This window comes from Urocitellus parryii, chromosome 12, assembly GCF_045843805.1.
Source record: "Urocitellus parryii isolate mUroPar1 chromosome 12, mUroPar1.hap1, whole genome shotgun sequence".
Lineage (NCBI taxonomy): Eukaryota > Metazoa > Chordata > Mammalia > Rodentia > Sciuridae > Urocitellus > Urocitellus parryii.
The window spans coordinates 88,127,807-88,146,198 of NC_135542.1; the positions used below are offsets into that span (position 1 = coordinate 88,127,807).

Consider the following 18,392-nt stretch of genomic DNA (forward strand, 5'->3'; position numbering starts at 1 on the left):
TGTTTGGAACCTTTGGCAGGCCTTTATAGATTAATGATAGTGCAGACCATTGGGATTTTAGAGTAAAGCCCTGCCATCCTTTGTGGCAAAAATTCTCCTTTTGGGAAATAGCTTTTTACCTACGTCAAGGCTCAATGATGGGTCACCAAGGTACCATGCAGTTTGAATTTCCCATCATGATCCAGGTGTCACCTGACCCACCAACCTATAAATTTTGGTGTGCACAGCAGCACTTTATCATCAAATGAAAGTGGCACACACCAAGCACGCCTTTAAGGCACAAGTAAGTTACATAAAGAAGTGAACCAAAAATTCCCATGCCTCACTCATGCTACACTTGTTCTTCTCTTTCTCAGCATGAACCTCCCATGAGGGGAGCATACTGTGACCAGTGGAGATGAAGAGAAGACTTGGATCTGCCTCATAGATTCTTCTGCATGATATGCAGGCATCACTCCAAAGTGGGCTGCAGCAAAACAGACCCTTTCTGGGATATCCCTGAAGGATAGTGGTGAAGAGAAACCCTCCCCCCCCAGTGAGAATAACTTTGAAAGGTATACTTGGTTGTGTGCTTTGCTTGGAAGATAAAACGGTCAGGGTTGGGATGTGGCTCAATGGTAGGCCTAGCACGTCATGCAAGGCCCTTAGTTCAATTCCCCAGCACTATCAAAAGAGGAGTGGGGTGGGGGCAAGGAATGAAGGATTCAATAGGAAAAAAGAAAAACAACAACAAGAGAGTTATGATACTGACTGTGGTGACAGTTCCTGACTACCATGCGGGAGATTGGACTACCACTCCACAATAGAGATAAGGAAGAATATGTCTGATGAGAGGACCTTAGGGTTTCTCTTTATGTTACCATTCTCCATGATTAAGGAAAATAACAACGTCTTCCAGGCAGGACTGCTAATAGTCCACACCCTTTTGAAGGTTTGGATTGTCTCACCAGGTAAAGGATCTCAAGCAGATTAGATGCTGGATGAAGGCAAAGGCAAAAGCAATGCAGAATGTGTAGTGAAGAAGGTGATTGTAAAAAAAAAAAAAATACCAGCTGCAAACATCTGGCCAGTTACAGAAGTGAAACTAATTTTCCTAAGTATTTCTTCCTTATTTTGTAATGTTTGTGTTCACATATATGTGTATATATTAATATACATAATCAGATGTTTCCCCCATCTCTTATATGTGATATAAGACATATTACCTTTTAGACTGAAGTTTTGTTAATTTTACATATTAGTACTTAGGTTACAGGAGATGAAGGAAGAGTAAACATCACTCAAAGAGTTGTACAGGACAATTATACCATGTTAGGTGGAAGTGTGACCTTGGTATCATCTCTATCTGGAGAGTAAGGCTTAAGGAGATGCATATGGGTATTGAGTTGATAAGGGGTGGACTTGAGATGGTTAAATGTGAGTGCCAGCCTGGGTGGGCTACAGTGATCAGATATTCATTTATTTTGGCTGTTTCCATGAGGGTATTTTTGGAAGAGAGGAACTTAAATCAGATGGCAGATGGCCCTTCATAGTGTGAGTGAACTCTATCTAGTCAGTAGAAAGTCCTAAAAGAACAAAACACTGTCGGGCATGGTGGCACATGCCTATAATTCCAGCGGCTCAGGAAGCTGAGGCAGGAAGATGGTGAGTTCAAAGCCAGCTTCAGCAATTTAGTGAGGTCCTAAGCAACTTAGTGAGACCCTGTCTCTAAATAAAATCCAAAAAAAAGGGGGGGGGGCTGGGGATGTGGCTAAGTGGTTGAGTGCCCCTGAGATCAATCCCTGATACCAAACAAAAACAAAAACCAATCAAACAACAACAACAGCAAAAAACTAACTTCCCCAAGAAAGATTTGCCAGCTGATGGCCTTCAGATGACAGCCCACCCTATAGACTTTGGATTTGTTAGCCTTCCCAACTGTGAGACAATTCCTCATGTGTATACATGATCTCTATATTACACACACACACACACACACACACACACACACACCCCTCCAATGCTAATCTTATTGACTTCCACCAAGTTGAATGTATCTATTTGTTTTAAATTTCTAATATGCAGAGCTTTCAATGACAAATAATAGAAACCCACTCAAGCTACATGAAGGTATTTATCAGCTAATGTAATTGGGAAGGACAGGGAGAGAAACAGCTTTGGGCATATGTATTCCTAGGAACACAAAAAGTCTTGTAAGGATTCAATGTTGTCGGAGTCCACGTCTCTGTAGCCTCATGGACAGGGAAATGGCACTGAAGCCACTTCGGAATCATATCTGTATAGATTACACCGTCCAAGGGGAGAAAGAGAGAAGCTGTGTCTCTATCCTTGTTTTATATATTCAGGTGAGGATTCCAATCAATCCAGTGGGGCAAAGAAGGAGAACACTGAGATTAGACAGTTCAGTTTTTCAAAGCAAAGGGGAAAGTGTTGCTAAAAGAATGCAGAAGGAACACCAAGAATATAACAAGATGTCCACTACATCAGGTGAACATGGCTTGATTGCCCCTTTCATCCTCTGAGGACAAAGGCTACTGATCCAACCAGAAGTAGGACTCTCTCCCTGACACTCCCATTCAGGGTAGCTCCAAATTTTCCCAGCAGGCAGAAGCTGGAGCAGAGTTCTCTAGCTCTGGTAGGAAGAAACCCATTCTTCTGCCAAGAAAGTTAACAAATTGAAAACCATGAGATTAACTGGTCCTACCTTTAACCCTCTATTTCTGTCCTGTAGGATGTAGTTAGAACCAGCTTAAGGGGTGGACCATTCAGGAAGCTGCTGAAAGAGCACTAGAAATTTAAGAAGAGAAAAAGTGCTATTTTATAACATTTCTTTCAGAAGATATAAAAGTTGCTTCAGGATAGTTACAGTGTTTGCCACTTCCCCAGCAAAGAAGGCAGAATATTGTAAGTAGACTGCTCTGTTTTCAAATCTAAGAGCAAAGTGTTGCTAAAAGAATGAAAAAGGAACACCAAGAATGTACAAAAGATGTCTCCTACATCAGGTGAACATAATATTAGGCAACTTGGATGTAGAGAAACTGTGTATCAAGTTGGAGTTTCCCAAGAGGGAAGCAGATTGCCTTTGGACTTCAGAGTAGCCAACTTCATATTCCTGCATAAAAAAATGGACCTCCCCGCACATACCACTGCTATGCCTACTGTGGTTCTTGATTAAATAAGAGATGAAAAAGGTTCTTGTCCACTAAAAAGCACCTCTGAAGGTGTGGAGAGTGTATCTGCCTTCCCTGAGATAAGAATACTCAGGAGGGGTATGTGGGTCCAATACCCTTAAGGAAAAATAGTATAGGGCAGTATGCATAGGTTTTGCAGCTGGAATGTCAAGAGTTCGTGTTCTTGACTTTTCTACTTAAGATATAGGGCAATGAATCTAGGTGTGGTAGCACACATCTGCAATCCCCGAGAGGCTGAGATAGGAAGATTGCAAGTTTGAGATCAGCCTTAGAAATTTAGTGAGACTCTGCCTTAAAATAAAAAAAAAATAAAAAGGTCTGGGAATGTAGCTCAGGGGTAAAGCACCTCTGGGTTCAATCCCTGGTACCAAAAAAAAAAAAAAAAAAAAAAAAGCAGGGGTTGGGGGCTAGAAATGTAGCTCAGTAGAACACTCGCATAGCATGTGCAAGCCCCTAGGTGGAATTCCCAGCACCACAAATAAAACCAAAAGCAACCTCCACCAAAACACACACACACACACACACACACACACACACACACACACACACACACACACGACAATGGAAAACGTGCCTTTCCTCCCTGTACCTCTATTATAAAAATAGGAATAAAATAGGAAGTTACCTATGTCATAGGACTGAGTAACTTCATTAATGTTAAGTGCTTAATCAGTGCCTATCACCTAGTAAATGCTCATAAAAGTTTGCTAGTCATATGAATTTTGCTCCCATATGGTCATATCATTTTGTATGGGCTTCAGCCTAATTTTGATCAATGAAAAATCTTCAATTACTTCCCCCCCGCCATGGGGGATCGAACCCAGGGGTGCTTAACCACTGAGTCATAATCCTCCCCCCCCCCCTTTTTTTAACATTTAGAGACAGAGTCTCAACTAAGTTGCTGAGACTGGCTTTGAACTTGCCATCCTCCAACGCAGCCTCTTGAGCTGCTGGGATTACAGGCATGTGCCATAATGCCTGGTCCTCAATTACTCTTGACTAATCATCTTGGTTTTATCTATTGAAAAGTCCTAGATTTATAGTATTTTCAAGAATATTTTATGTAAAAATACTACATATATTGGGAGGTTTTAATTTCTATCTTTGTTTTAGTTAAATACAACTAATAATTATTATTCTTTCTTTGGGATCATATGGGGGACCAAGTATAATTTAAATGTTCAAAAATAAAAACTATTACCTAATTAAACTATACCTGATAAATAATTGCTAACTGAATGAGTCCTCTGTTAAAATGTAATCAGTTTCAAGTTACAGAATACCCCATTACAGTGGTTACAAGAAATACATATTATCTCTCATGATAAAACTTTGAAAGTGGTTGGTTGCTTGCCTGGCTCAAAGATCAACAATAGCCTTAAGGATCCCTCCCCACTTTTTTCTATCTGTGACATTCTCAGTGGACTGATATTTTTGTTTATTTTGTTATGATTACAAGTTGATTGTCACCGCTTTGGGAATGGAAGAAAGAAGTTTTCTTTCTAGAGATTAACTTAATCAGGGAAGGAAATTAGGAAATCTTTCCAGAATTCTACAACAGATTTTCTTATAGCTCACTGGCCAAGGCTGGGTCATACGTTCACCACTACAGTAATGACTGACAATGAGAAATAGTGTTAAATGATTGTGTTAGATTAACTGTCACCTATGTCCTGGGATTAACACAGGACCTTAATCCCACGACATAGGTGGGCATTCCCTGGGCATGTTACCATGAACTGGTAACTAAGAGGGCCTCTCTTAGCAAGTACTGGGGATATATGTTGGGCTGGCAACCAGGACTCTGTGCAGCACTCTCCACACTGCCCACTGCTACTTCTGCACCATTTCTAGCTAAGCACATCTACTTTACATTTAAGCCATTCTTAGCATTTTCCAGTTCCCAAATACATTCCATACCTCTGATTCTGAATGCATTGCTCCTTATGCCTACAATGTTCTTTCTTCACATTTCCTTGTTTTTCATGGCTGCTAATTTGTGTAAGGAAATGTTTCTAATACACTGCCCTCTCCGTTTCATGATTTCCTGTCTTCTAATAATCAAATCCTCCACACACTTAGTCACTTATTCCAGGCCATATCTAAGATTTCTTAATTACTTTTCTCCCAAAATATCAATTTCTTGTAGCCTCAAGTAAAAGTCTTGTTAAGGTAGCTTACAAAGTAATATCCAGTGTCCTGCCTGAATTCATCTATAATAGCCCAGGAAATAAATTCTCCAACCTTACCATCTGGTCCTATGAACCAAAAGACAAAAATAAAAACTTTAATTCCCAACATTCACAACTGTTAAAGAGTTCTTCCTGTTTTTTTTCCTTTATTAAATTATTTATTTATTCTAATTTATTATACATGATGGCAGAATGCAATTCATTTCAGATTATACATACAGAGCACAATTTTTCAAGTCACTGGTTGTATACAAAGTATTTTCACACCATTTGTGTCTTCATACATGTACTTATGGTAATGATGTCTAACTCATTCCACTCTCATTCCTACCATCTTGCTCTCTCCTTTCCCCTCCCTCCTCTTTGCCCTATCTAAAGTTCCTCCATTCCTCCCATGCTCCCCCACCATTGCCATTATGAGTTATCATCCTCATATCAAAGAAAACATTCAGCCTTTGGTTTTTTGGGACTGGCTTACTTCACTTAGCATTATATTCTCCAACTCCATCCATTTACTTGCAAATTCCATGATTTTATTCTCTTTTAATGCTGAGTGATGTTCCATTGTGTATATACACCAAAGTTTCCCTATCCATTCATCCACTGGAGGGCATCTGGGTTGGTTCTACAATTTAAGTATTATGAATAGTATGCTGTTTTTAAGTCCTTTGGGTATAAACTGAGGAGTGGGGATAGCTGGGTCAAATGATGGTTACACTCCAAATCTATCTTAATCCCTGTAAATGCAATGTATCATTGCTATTTACCTCCCCACCACCTCCCTGGTATTTTTGGTGAACTTCTATCTCTGAATTACTATAGAAAAAGGAGGGAAGGCTAATATGTTATTTTGGCTATCCAAAAAGTAGTAACCCCTGTGGTGAAGAAATAACTTCAAATTTCTGACATGACACAGAAACTAGTATTAACTAATACAGCTTTTATATTTTAAAAGTAATGTATGGCTCTCTGAATCAGAAGATTATGGAAGAAAGACCAAAGCAGTCTCTCTCCCTTTTTTTCTGAGATTCTGCAGTTTCTCTCAATTCAGCTCTGTCTTATAACCAGTTGAAAGTGTGTCTAGTCCTTGAATTTTCAGTTTGTTTATTTATCTTGTAGCGCTGTGCATCAGATCCAGTGCTTCAAATATGCTAGGGGATATGGCTCAAGCGGTAGTGCACTTGCCTGGCATGCATGCGGCCTAGGTTCGATCCTCAGCACCACATACAAACAAATGTTGTGTCTGCCGAAAAACTAAAAAATAAATATTAAAATTCTCTCTCTCTCTCTCTCTTAAAAAAAATATGCTAGGCAAGTGCCTTACCACTGAACTATATCCCTAGCTTCCAATGTGACTTTTTTAAAGTTGTAATATAAAAACATTTTTGGTCTTTCATCAAGAAGTTATATGCTGTTACACTGGTGGCTACTAGCCAGATAACATTTTAAAACCAGAACCATTAAACAGTTTTAGACATCTCACAAAAAAGTTAATCCGTTTTAGAATATTTTAAAAACATTCTCCTTATTTACTTCTGTATAAAAACTGTAAGTAAATCAGATGGGGAAAAATGTATTTTAAATGCTGGTTCATATACTGAGCAAAGAAGGCACCATGAGAAATGAGGAACAAAAATAAAAATATCCCTGGACAAAATCCACATGTACAGAAGATGACTCAGGATGTTAAAAATAATTCATGTGAGGTAAAGCAAACATGCAACATTTATATATCATTCTCTGAGGAATGGGCATTTTTTATTACTCCTCAAGTTCCTTAGCATATTAATAACAACAGCTTGGTATATATTATCAATAAGTCCAATTGTTGTACTCAAAGAAATGCCATATTATTTTATGGTGAGTTTGCTTCTTTTTCATCTGATTCATCATCCATTACCTAAAACCAAAAAGAGAAAGAACTTAAGAATAAAGAAAAGGTTTAGAAATTGCTATTTTCCAAATTTTAATATTACTTTCGTTTCTGATATAGGCTATAACAACACATGGCAATCCAATAAGAAGAAATCTATCAACATCCCCCCAAAACAAAGTTTAAATCATAACCTGACATAGTAAAATGTGTACAGATTAATTAGAGCACTGGTCTCTTTTCCATGCTTCAAAAAAGGTTTCCAGTAACAGAGTCTCAACTGTGCTAAGACTACAAATGATTAACTGGTATATCTCATAAGACCAAGATAAATGGGGTCGGGGATTTAGCTCAGTGGCAGAGTGCTTGCCAATATGCGTAGCCCTGAGTTCCATCCTTAGTCCTAAAAAAAAAAAAAAAAAAAAAAAAAAAGACTAAAATAAATAATTGTTTGTCTTTTTTCCCAAAAGTATTTTATTTACTTAAATATTTCCTGAGGAGGTAAATCAAACTATTATTAGAAGCCAGGTGCAATAGCACAGGTCTTTAATCCCAGCTACTCAGGAAGCTGAGGCAGGAAGATCACAAGTTTCAGGACAGCTTGGACAACTTGCAAGACCCTGTCTTAAAATATAAAAAGGGCTATGGGTGTAGCTCAATGGTAGAGGACCCCTAGGATGAAGCCCTAGTATCTCCAAAATGAAAAAGAAAAATGAATCCCTAAAAACGTAAGAAAAAAAAGCCATATTATTAATTAATTATTTTGGTCTGATGCAAATAAAACAACATTTTCAACTTTTTTTAATATTTATTTTTTAGTTGTAGTTGGACACAATATCTTTATTTTGTTTTTATATGGTGCTGAGAATCGAACCCAGTGCCTCATGCATGCTAGGCGAGTGCACTATCACTTGAGCCACATCCCCAGCCCCTCATTTTCAACTTTTTTAAAAATGAAGATTTTTAGTGAAAAAAAATACTAATAAATACTTACAGAAAAATAAATGAAAAGGTGAATATCTTTAGATGAGCTAATATATTACTCAGATAAGAAAGACCAACTCCTTTGGTGAGGAAAAGAACTATATAAATCCATGAGTGTTTTTTATCACCACCACACCTACTGCCAATTCAAGTTTACAATCCAACAGTCAATTCATCACTCCACCCTAGACAAATGAATAAAAATGTTCCTTTTCTTTTATATATATATATATATATATATATGTCAATGGACTCTTATTTTATTTTTTTAAATGCAGTGCTGAGAATTGAATCCAGTGCCTCACACATGTTAGGCAAATGCTCCACCACTGAGCCACAATCCAAGCCCCTGTTCCTTTTTTTTTTTTTTTTATCAAGCCACTGAAGTGTCAACAAACGCAATTTAAAAAACAAAGGCATGGGGGGGGGGGGAGAAGAACAAAAATAAGTTAAAAAAGAAACAAAAAACTAGAAGAGCTAGGTGTAGTGGCACACATCTGTAGTCTCAGCTACTTGGGAGGCTGAGGCAGGATTGCTTGAGCCCAGGTTTTCAAGACCAGCCTGGGCAGCATTGTGAGACTCCAATCTCAAAAGGAAAAAAAAAAAAAAAAAAAAGAGTAAATGGCTATAAAGTCTTGATGAATTTGGTTCTGATCTGAGATAAGTGACAAACAATGGCAAAAGAATTATCTGATAGTTTGTCCTTTGAGTTGAATAGAAATGGATATTTTACATGCAAGGAATTTAATAATTTAAATCCAATCAGAACAACACCCACTCCAAAGAAATTTGTAAATCAATTCTATTTTAGGCAGAATTATCCCTAAGTTTGGAATACTATTCCCAAGTACTTATTTAATACAAACCATATAAAGGGTGTTTGTAAGATACAGGTTAATTGTTGCAGAGAAATATGAAGACCTAGGGCTGACTTCTAGTCTCTCAGGTAACTTACACATAAACAGACACACAGAAAGCAGCTTTGGACCAAAGGAGTTTTAAATTTCAAGCAGAAGTGTGATAAGAACTTCAAAGAGAAGATGGCATATACTGAACCAAAAGGACAGATTTTATTACTGCTCAGATCTCTTATTACTACTCAAAGAAGCTGGGAGGAAACACCCTCTCCCCTAGAGTACAGAATTATTTGAGAAGTTTTCTCAAATTTCAAAATGTTATTTTCTCCTTTATAACTTCTTTCCATAAAGCCCATACTTCCTGGCTGAGAACAGTGCAGTAAAAATCACCATGACTACTGAGAAGATGTGTTCTATATTTTTTAGGCATGTTAGGGCAGAAAAATTATGCTGACATTGTGTTACAGATAAAGCTCTATAAACCTACTTAGTACTCTCTTTTACCATACAATAAAGTATGATTCCTTGATGATTTCCTTGCTTGCATTATTAAGAACAAGAATTAGGGCTGGGGATGTAGTTCAATAGTAGAGCTCTTGCCTGATATATGCTAGACCCTGGGTTCAACCTCTAATGCCAAAAAAATAAAAATAAAATAAAATTTAAACAGAGAGAGAGAGAGAGAGAGAGAGAGAGAGAAAAAATGAACATGAAGTAGATAAATGATGTAGTAGAGCTCCTTCAACTAAAGGTTTCAAAAAGTTATCTATACAATGGCATGATGGTTCAGAATTTTTCTAGTCAGAGCAGCAGTATGATCTCTGACTCTGTTTCCTTATATACAATATGGGAACGATTTAATGTACTTTAGAGGATTAAATGAGTTAATATTTGTGAAAGTGCCTGTTACACGGTAGACACCAAAGTTAACTTCTAAAATAATGAATTTTAAGATGAAGAGCACTAGAAGAGTAACCAAAAATCAAGACTGAATTAATTATAGCAAATGAATTAAAATGGCAGAAAACTACAAATATCCATAATAACATTGAATGTAAATGGTCTCAGCTCCCCAATTAAAAGACCAAGATTCGCAGAATCAATAAACAAACAGGATCCAACAATATGCTGTTTGCAAGAAACTTACCTCACAGGCAAAGATACCCACAGGATGAAGGTAAAAAGATGGAAAATAACATATTTCACCCAAATGAGTCCCAAAACAAACAGGAGTAGCTAGTCTTATATCTAACAAAGCAGATTTCAAGCAAAAATTCATCAGAAGAGACAAAGAAGGCCACTGTACCTGGTACAGGGAACAGTTCAACAAGGAGATACTTGTTGACATTAAATCCCAGATAAACTCCATTATAATAATATTGGGTGATTTCAACATACCCTATCACCAATTGATAGGTCATCCAAACATAAAATCAATCAATAAGTTACCATCTTTATACTATAAATCAAATGGTCCTGACACCTACAAAACATTCACCCTAAACAGCTGAATTTACCTTATTTTCAGCAGCTCATGGAATCTTTTCCAAAACAGACCATATTCTAGGTCACAGTATAAGTCTTAGCAAATACAAAAAGGTTGATATAATCCCAGGCATCCCATCAGATCACAATGGAAGGAAACTAGAAATCAACAAGAAAAATAATAGAAACAACATAAACACAGGGAGATTGAACAATACTCTTTTAAATGAAAAATGGAACACAGAAGAAATAAGTGAAGAAATCAAAAAATTCTTAGAAACAAATTAGAACAGAGATACAAAATAAAATCTTTGGACAATATTAAAACAGCTCTAAGAGGAAAATTTATAGCACTGAGTACCTGCATTAAAAAAAAATAGAGAAATCCCAAATAAATAATTTATATTCTAGCTCAAGACCCTAGAAAAGGAAGAATAAACTAGTTCCAAACTCAGTAGAAGACAGGAAATAATTAAGATCAGAATTGACATTAATGAAATTGAGAATAAAAACATACACAGGATCAGTGCAACAGATCTGGTTCTCAAAAAGATAAATAACACTGATAAACCCTTAGTCAATCCCCCTGCCCCAAAAAAGAGATAGAACCTAAACTGACCAATATCATGTAATGAAATTGAAACAGCAATTAAAAGCCTTCCAACAAAGAAAAATCCAGAACCAGATGGATACCCAGCTGAGTTCTACCAACCTTTAAAGAACTAACACCAGCATTTCTCAAAATACTCCATGAAACTTAAAGGGAGGGAACACTTCATATACTTTCTATAAAGCTAGTAAAGACCTGACACCAAAACAAGAGAAAGACACAACAAGGAAAGAAAACTACAGACCAATATAAAATTAAATATTAGCAAACCAGGAGCAAGACAACAATGTCCATTCTCACTACTTCTCTTCAATATAGTTCTTAAAATTCTAACCAGAGTAAGAGAAGAAGTTAAAAGGATACAAATAGGAAAAGAAGTCAAACTTTCTCTGTTTGCTGATGACAGGATCCTATTATTTAAGAAGACCCAAAAAACTTCACCAAAAGACTTCAGGAACTAATAAATTAATTCAGAAAAGTAGCAGGGTACAAAAATCAACACTTATACATCAACAGCTTTCCTATGTTCCAATGATTCTGTAGAGAAAGAAATCAGGAAAACCTGAAAAAAACAAAACAAAAAAACCTTGGGAATTAATCTAACCAAGGGGGTGAAAGATCTCTACAATGAAAATTATAGAACACCAACGAAAGAAACTGAAGAAGATCTTAGAAGATGGAAAGACCTGCCATGTTCTTGGATAGGTAGAATTAATACCACCAAAATGGCCACAATACCAAAAGCAATATACAGATTCAATGCAATCCCCATCAAAATACCAATGGCATTCTTCACAGAACTAGAAAAACAGTCCTTAAATTTATTTGGAAGAAGAAAAAACCTAGATTAGCCAAAACAATTCTGAACAAGAAAAATGATGTAGGACAACACCTGATCTCAAATTATACCACAGAGCTATAGTAACAAAAACAGCATGGCATCAGAAACAAAATAAACATGAAGACCAGCGAAACAGAATAGAAGATTCAGGAAAAAAACCCATATACTTACAGCCATCTGACATACTTGACAAAGGTGCCAAAAATATACGCTAGAGAAAAGATAGTCTTTTTAACAAATGATACTGGGAAAACTGGATATCCTACTATAGAAGAATGAAATTAGATTCCTGTCTAACACTTTGTACAAAAGTCAAATTGAAATGGATCAAATCTTCAGGAATTTGCAACTGCTAGAAGAAAACATTGCAACTGCTAGAAGAAAACATTTGCAACTGCTAGAAGAAAACATTGGGTCAATACTCCATCATATAGGTGTGCAGGCACTGACTTCCTCAGCAAGACTCCTAAAGCTCAGGAAATAAAACCAAGAATCAATAAATGGGATGCCACCAAATTAAAAGCTTTTGCACAGTAAAGGAAGTGATTAAGAACATAAAGGGCCTACATCCTGGGAACAAATCTTTACTCCTCACACTTAAGATAGAGCCCTAATATCCAGAGTATACAAAGAACTCAAAAAAATTAGACAATAAGATAACAAATAACCCAATCAACAAATGGGCCAAGGACCTGAACAGACACTTTTCAGAGGAGGACATACAATCAATCAACAAGTACATGAAAAAATGCTCACCATCACTAGCAGTCAGAGAAATGCAAATCAAAACTACCCTAAGATACCATCTCACTCCAGTAAGATTGGCAGCCATTATGAAGTCAAACAACAAGTGCTGGCGAGGATGTGGGGAAAAAGGTACACTTGTTCACTGTTGGTGGGACTGCAAATTGGTGCAGCCAATTTGGAAAGCAGTATGGAGATTTCTTGGAAAGCTGGGAATGGAACCACCATTTGACCCAGCTATTCCCCTTCTCCGTCTATTCCCTAAAGACCTAAAAAGAGCAGGACACTGCTACATCGATGTTCATAGCAGCACAATTCACAATAGCAAGACTGTGGAACCAACCTAGATGCCCTTCAATAGATGAATGGATAAAAAAAAAATGTGGCATTTATACACAATGGAGTATTACTCTGCATTAAAAAATGACAAAATCATAGAATTTGGAGGGAAATGGATGGCATTAGAGCAGATTATGCTAAGTGAAGCTAGCCAATCCCTAAAAAACAAATGCCAAATGTCTTCTTTGATATAAGGAGAGTAACTAAGAACAGAGTAGGGACGAAGAGCATGAGAAGAAGATTAACATTAAACAGGGATGAGAGGTGGGAGGGAAAGGGAGAGAGAAGGGAAATTGCATGGAAATGGAAGGAGACCCTCAGGGTTATACAAAATTACATACAAGAGGAAGTGAGGGGAAAGGGAAAAATAATACAAGGGGGAGAAATGAATTACAGTAGATGGGATAGAGAGAGAAGAGGGGAGGGGAGGGGAGGGGAGGGGAGGGGGGATAGTAGAGGATAGGAAAGGCAGCAGAATACAACAGACATGAGTATGTCAATATGTAAATCAATGGAAGTGTAACTGATGTGATTCTGCAATCTGTATACGGGGTAAAAATGGGAGTTCATAACCCACTTGAATCAAAGTGTGAAATATGATATATCAAGAACTATGTAATGTTTTGAACAACCAACAATAAAAAAAGAAAAAAGAAATAAATAAAGATGAATTATGGCTCAAAAAAAAAAAAAAGAACATAAAGGGAGAATATACAGAATGGGAGAAAATCTTGGCCAGCTACTCCTCTGCTAGGGGACACTATCCAGAGTATAAAGAACTCAAAAAACTTAACACCAATAAAACAAATAGCCCAATCAATAAATGGGCAAAAGAACAAAACACACATTTCTCAAAAAAAGAAACAAAAATGGTCAGAAATATATAAAAAATATTCAACATCTCTAGCAATCAGAGAAATGCACATCAAAACCACCCTAAGATTTCATCACTTTCATCAGAATGGCAATTACCAAGAACACAAAAAATATATAAATGCTGGTGAGGATGTGGCGGAAAAGGTACAGTCATACATTGTTGGTGGGACTTGCAAATTAGTACAACCACTATGGAAAGCACTGTAGAGATTCCTCAAAAAACTAGGAATGGAACCACATATGACCCAGCTCTTCCTCTCTTTAGTATTTATTCAACAGAACTAAAGATCAGCATACTAAAGCAATACAGCCTCTTCAATGTCTACCGTAGCACAATTCACAATCGCCAAATTATGGAATCAACTCAGATGTCCAAATACACACACACACACACACACACACACACACACACACATACACATACACATACACACACATAAAGGAGTTTTACTCAGCCATAAGGAAGGATAAAATAACCTGCCAGTAAATGCATGAAAATGGAGAAAATCATGCTAAGTAAAATAAGCCAGAACAAAAAACCAAGGGTTGAATGCTTTTTATCCTATGTGGAAGCTAGAACAAAATAAGGAAAAGAAGATGGGGGCTGGGATTGAATATCATAAAGATATAAGGAAGATCAGTGGAATAGAAGGAGATGAAGAGGAGGGAGGAGGGAGGGGGGACAGGAAAGAGAAGGAAATAAGGAATGATTTTAACAAAATTACATTATATGCATGAATAAATATACCTTGGGGAATTTCATCTTTATGTATATGTAGAAAGTACCAATAAAAATAAATAAATAAATAAATAAGTGAAAGGAAGATCAGTAGAGGAAGAAGAATAGGGGATTGAAATCAAATGCCATGCATGTATGATTTTGTCAAAATGAACCCAAATACTATAATGCTCTAATAAAATAAAAATAATTTTATTTATTTATCTAATAAAATGATTAAACAAATGAATAATAAAATAAAAAATTTTTAAGTCATAGAAGTTGCAAAGATCTTGCCCTTGAAGACAGAGTCAGGTCATAGATTTCTTTTCCCATGAATCTTAAAATGAAATCCAAACTCTCAAAATACCTGTTCTACACCTTCTACTTCCGGAATATAAAACTGCAGCATGTTCTGAATCCCATTTTTCAGAGTAATGATTGAACTGGGACAGCTAGTACAAGAACCTTGGAGTTTCAGCTGTACAATGCCATCTTCAAAGCCTTTATAGATCACATCTCCTCCATCTTCCTGCACAGTTGGCCTGTGATCACAGATGTATTGGTGATACACTTAAGAACAGAAATTTTTACTGGAAAAATTTGATACAGCTTAGACTTAGATTTTATATTGGTAAACTTCACAAAGTTAGAGTAACTTTTACAATAGTTAATAATAATTGTGGTTAAGTCTTATTTCTAGTTTTAATTTTTTAAACTTGCAAATAAAATGCCAAAATTCATTCACAACAAATATTTACTCATTACATCTAATTTTGCTGCTTATTAATAAACTTTAAGCATTTAAAATGTGAAATTTCCTAGTAAGTATTGTGATGACTTAAGATAGACCCGTTTTTTTTTTTTGCAGAGGTAGACATTGAACCCAGGGCCTCACACATACTAGGCAAGTGCTTTGCCACTGGGCCACATCCCCAGTCCTATAAATTCTATTTTAAATCACAGAGATTTTATTCTTTTGTATCTGGCTTCTTTTTCTCTTTGTGAGATTCATTCATGTTTAGTATAGTAGCAGTTTATTCAATCTCATTGCTGCATGGTTTTCCATTAAGTTAATATGCTAGAATTTATTATCCATTCTAATGTTGATGGACATTTGGGTTAATACCAATTTTTGGCTTTTATAAATAGTATACCTATGAAGATTCTTTTAAATGTCTTTTGGAACATACCCAAAGGCAAAATTGCTGGGTCAAGAGTGTAAGTATTTAGTAGACACTGAAAGACACTATTTTAAACTTTCCCACCAGCTAGTGTCCATCATTTTAACCACTCTAGTGGATTTTAGTGCTATTTCATTGTGGTTTAAGTTTAAAACACTTTTTTCATGTTTAGTAACCATTTGGTTATTGTCTTCTGTAAGATGCCTACATCAATTTCTGATTATCTTTTTCTTGACAATTTGTAGATCTTTATATATCCTGTCATAAATTATAATTATCTTCTATTATATATAATTATATATTATATATATTATACATATATATTATATAATTATCTTCTATTCTGTATTTTGTCTTTTCACTGTAAATTACATTTCTGATGAAGAAAAAGTCATAATTTTACTGCAGTCTGATTGATATAGTTTTTTTTTCTCAATTTTATGTACCTATTTTCTTTTGTTCTACCACTGAGGAGCAGCCCCAGCCCAATCCACATGTCTTTTTGAAAAGCACTGCTTAGTTTCCAAATACATGGAGGTTTTGCCATTATGTTTTAGTAACTGATGTCTAATTTAATCCTAATGCAGTCAATAAACAATATTCTCAGGCTGGAGTGTAGCTCAGTGGTACAGCATGTACTTAGCATGCACAAGGCATTGGGTTCAATCCCCAGGAAAAAAAAAGACCCACAAACCCCCCAATATTTTCAATGATTTCAATCCTTGAAATCTGTTAAGGGTTGCTTCATGATCCCTCATGTAGTCTGTTTTAGTACATGTCCCCTGTACATGTGAAAAGAATAAATATTTCTGTTGAGTGCAGCATTCTATATATGTCAACAATTTGGGCAAAGTTTTTGCTAATCTTGTGTTTGAAACTCTCATATCTTAACTGATTATTTTTTGTGTTGTTCTATTTGCTACCCAGAGAACAGTGTTAGTCTCCCATCATGATTGTGAGGTATATCTCCTTCTGTTTTGTCAGATATTCTTCATTTATTTTGAGAACATGTTATTAGGGTTTTAGATTAGTATATATTCCTGATAGAAATCAAAGATCTCTCTTTATGTATAGTAATGTTTTAAGCTGTAAGGCACATTTTGTCTGATATCTGTTTGGCTTTCTCTTATTCATTTTTTGAATGCTATAGATTTTTACATCTTTTTACTTTCTCTCTCTTAATGGAGTTTAATGAAGTTAATTCAGCTATAAAGAAGAATGAAATTATGCCATTTCCAAGAAAACAGAAGTAACTTGAGAGCATTATGTTAAGGGAAATAAGCCAAACTCAGAAAGTTAAGCGTCCTGTGTTTCCTCTCATATGCAGAAGCTAGGGTTAAAAAAAAGGAAAAAACAGGTGGGTGGGTGGGGTCTCATGAAAACAGAAGGGAGACTAGTAAAAGGAAGGGAATCAGGAGGAAAGGGAAAAGGTGTTAGAGTCTGTTAACAAGTCTGATGGCGCCTGGCAAATGTTAGAGTCTATAAACAAGTCTGGATGGCGCCTGGCATATTGCCAGAGGGAGTGGTTTGTGAAGTAACTCGAGCGAGCCATTAAGTGTGGAGATTCCTTATTGGTTGACTGATGTATCTAGTTTATGCTAATTAAGATAAGCTGTGTGGAATGTATAAATACCACTCCAGTCCTACAATAAACGGCTCCCACTCCTGCTGTATCAGTCTACACAAGTTGCTCGTCACCCCCCAGATATTTTGCTGCAGCCGGACTGCAGCAAAAGGTAAGTACTAGGGAATAAAATTGATCAAATTATATTTGTTACATTGTGTGCATGTATAAATATGTACAATGAATCTATTATGTATAATTATAATACACCAAAAAAAATTGTGGTTATGGAGCTGGGGTATGTAGGTCAGTGGTAGAACACTTGCTGAACATATGTAAAGCCCTGCATTTGATCCCTAGCACTGAAAATTTTAAAAAAGTGTCTAAATTCACATGAAATTCATTTTTTATGTTTAACCATTTTTAAGTTTAGTTCACATTATTGTGCAGCCAGTCTCTAAAATTATTTTCATCTTGCAAAACTTAATTTCTACATCCTTTAAAAATTAAAAGAAGTTATTCAGTTGATAAGATTAACATATTAACAATGTAAGGTGTGTCTTAAAATATTTGTAATGCAACTAAGGATGGTCATTCCATGGATAATTTTTAAAGCCCCCAAAGAAATCACTAATGGTATGCTACTTTCTCCACTTTCCTGTACTTTTTGTGTAAGTTTGAAAAGGTTCTTTTATTCTTTTTTAATTTGTTCTAATTAGTTATACATGACAGTAGAAAGCATTTTGATACATCATACATAAAATGGAGTACAACTTCTCATTCTTCTGGTTGTACATGACATTGAAAAGATTCTTTTTTTTTTCTTTTTTTTATTGGTTGTTCAAAACATTACAAAGCTCTTGACATATCATATTTCATACATTAGATTCAAGTGGGTTATGAACTCCCATTTTTACCCCAAATACAGATTGCA

The 18,392-nt window shown here is 36.0% G+C and overlaps 1 protein-coding gene across 2 annotated transcripts in view; it reads right to left on the reverse strand.

The window, feature by feature from the left end:
* Positions 1-5,857: 5,857 nt before the first annotated feature.
* Positions 5,858-18,392, reverse strand: part of Nfu1 (NFU1 iron-sulfur cluster scaffold) — a 35,496-nt gene continuing 22,961 nt past the window's right edge. For both annotated transcript variants that reach the window (XM_026387180.2, XM_026387181.2), the window contains exons 7-8: positions 15,081-15,255; positions 5,858-7,283 (exon numbers count right to left, since the gene is read on the reverse strand). In XM_026387180.2, the coding sequence (XP_026242965.1) occupies positions 7,239-7,283; positions 15,081-15,255 (220 nt within the window). In that variant the 3' untranslated portion in view covers positions 5,858-7,238. The remainder of the gene's footprint in view (positions 7,284-15,080; positions 15,256-18,392) is intronic.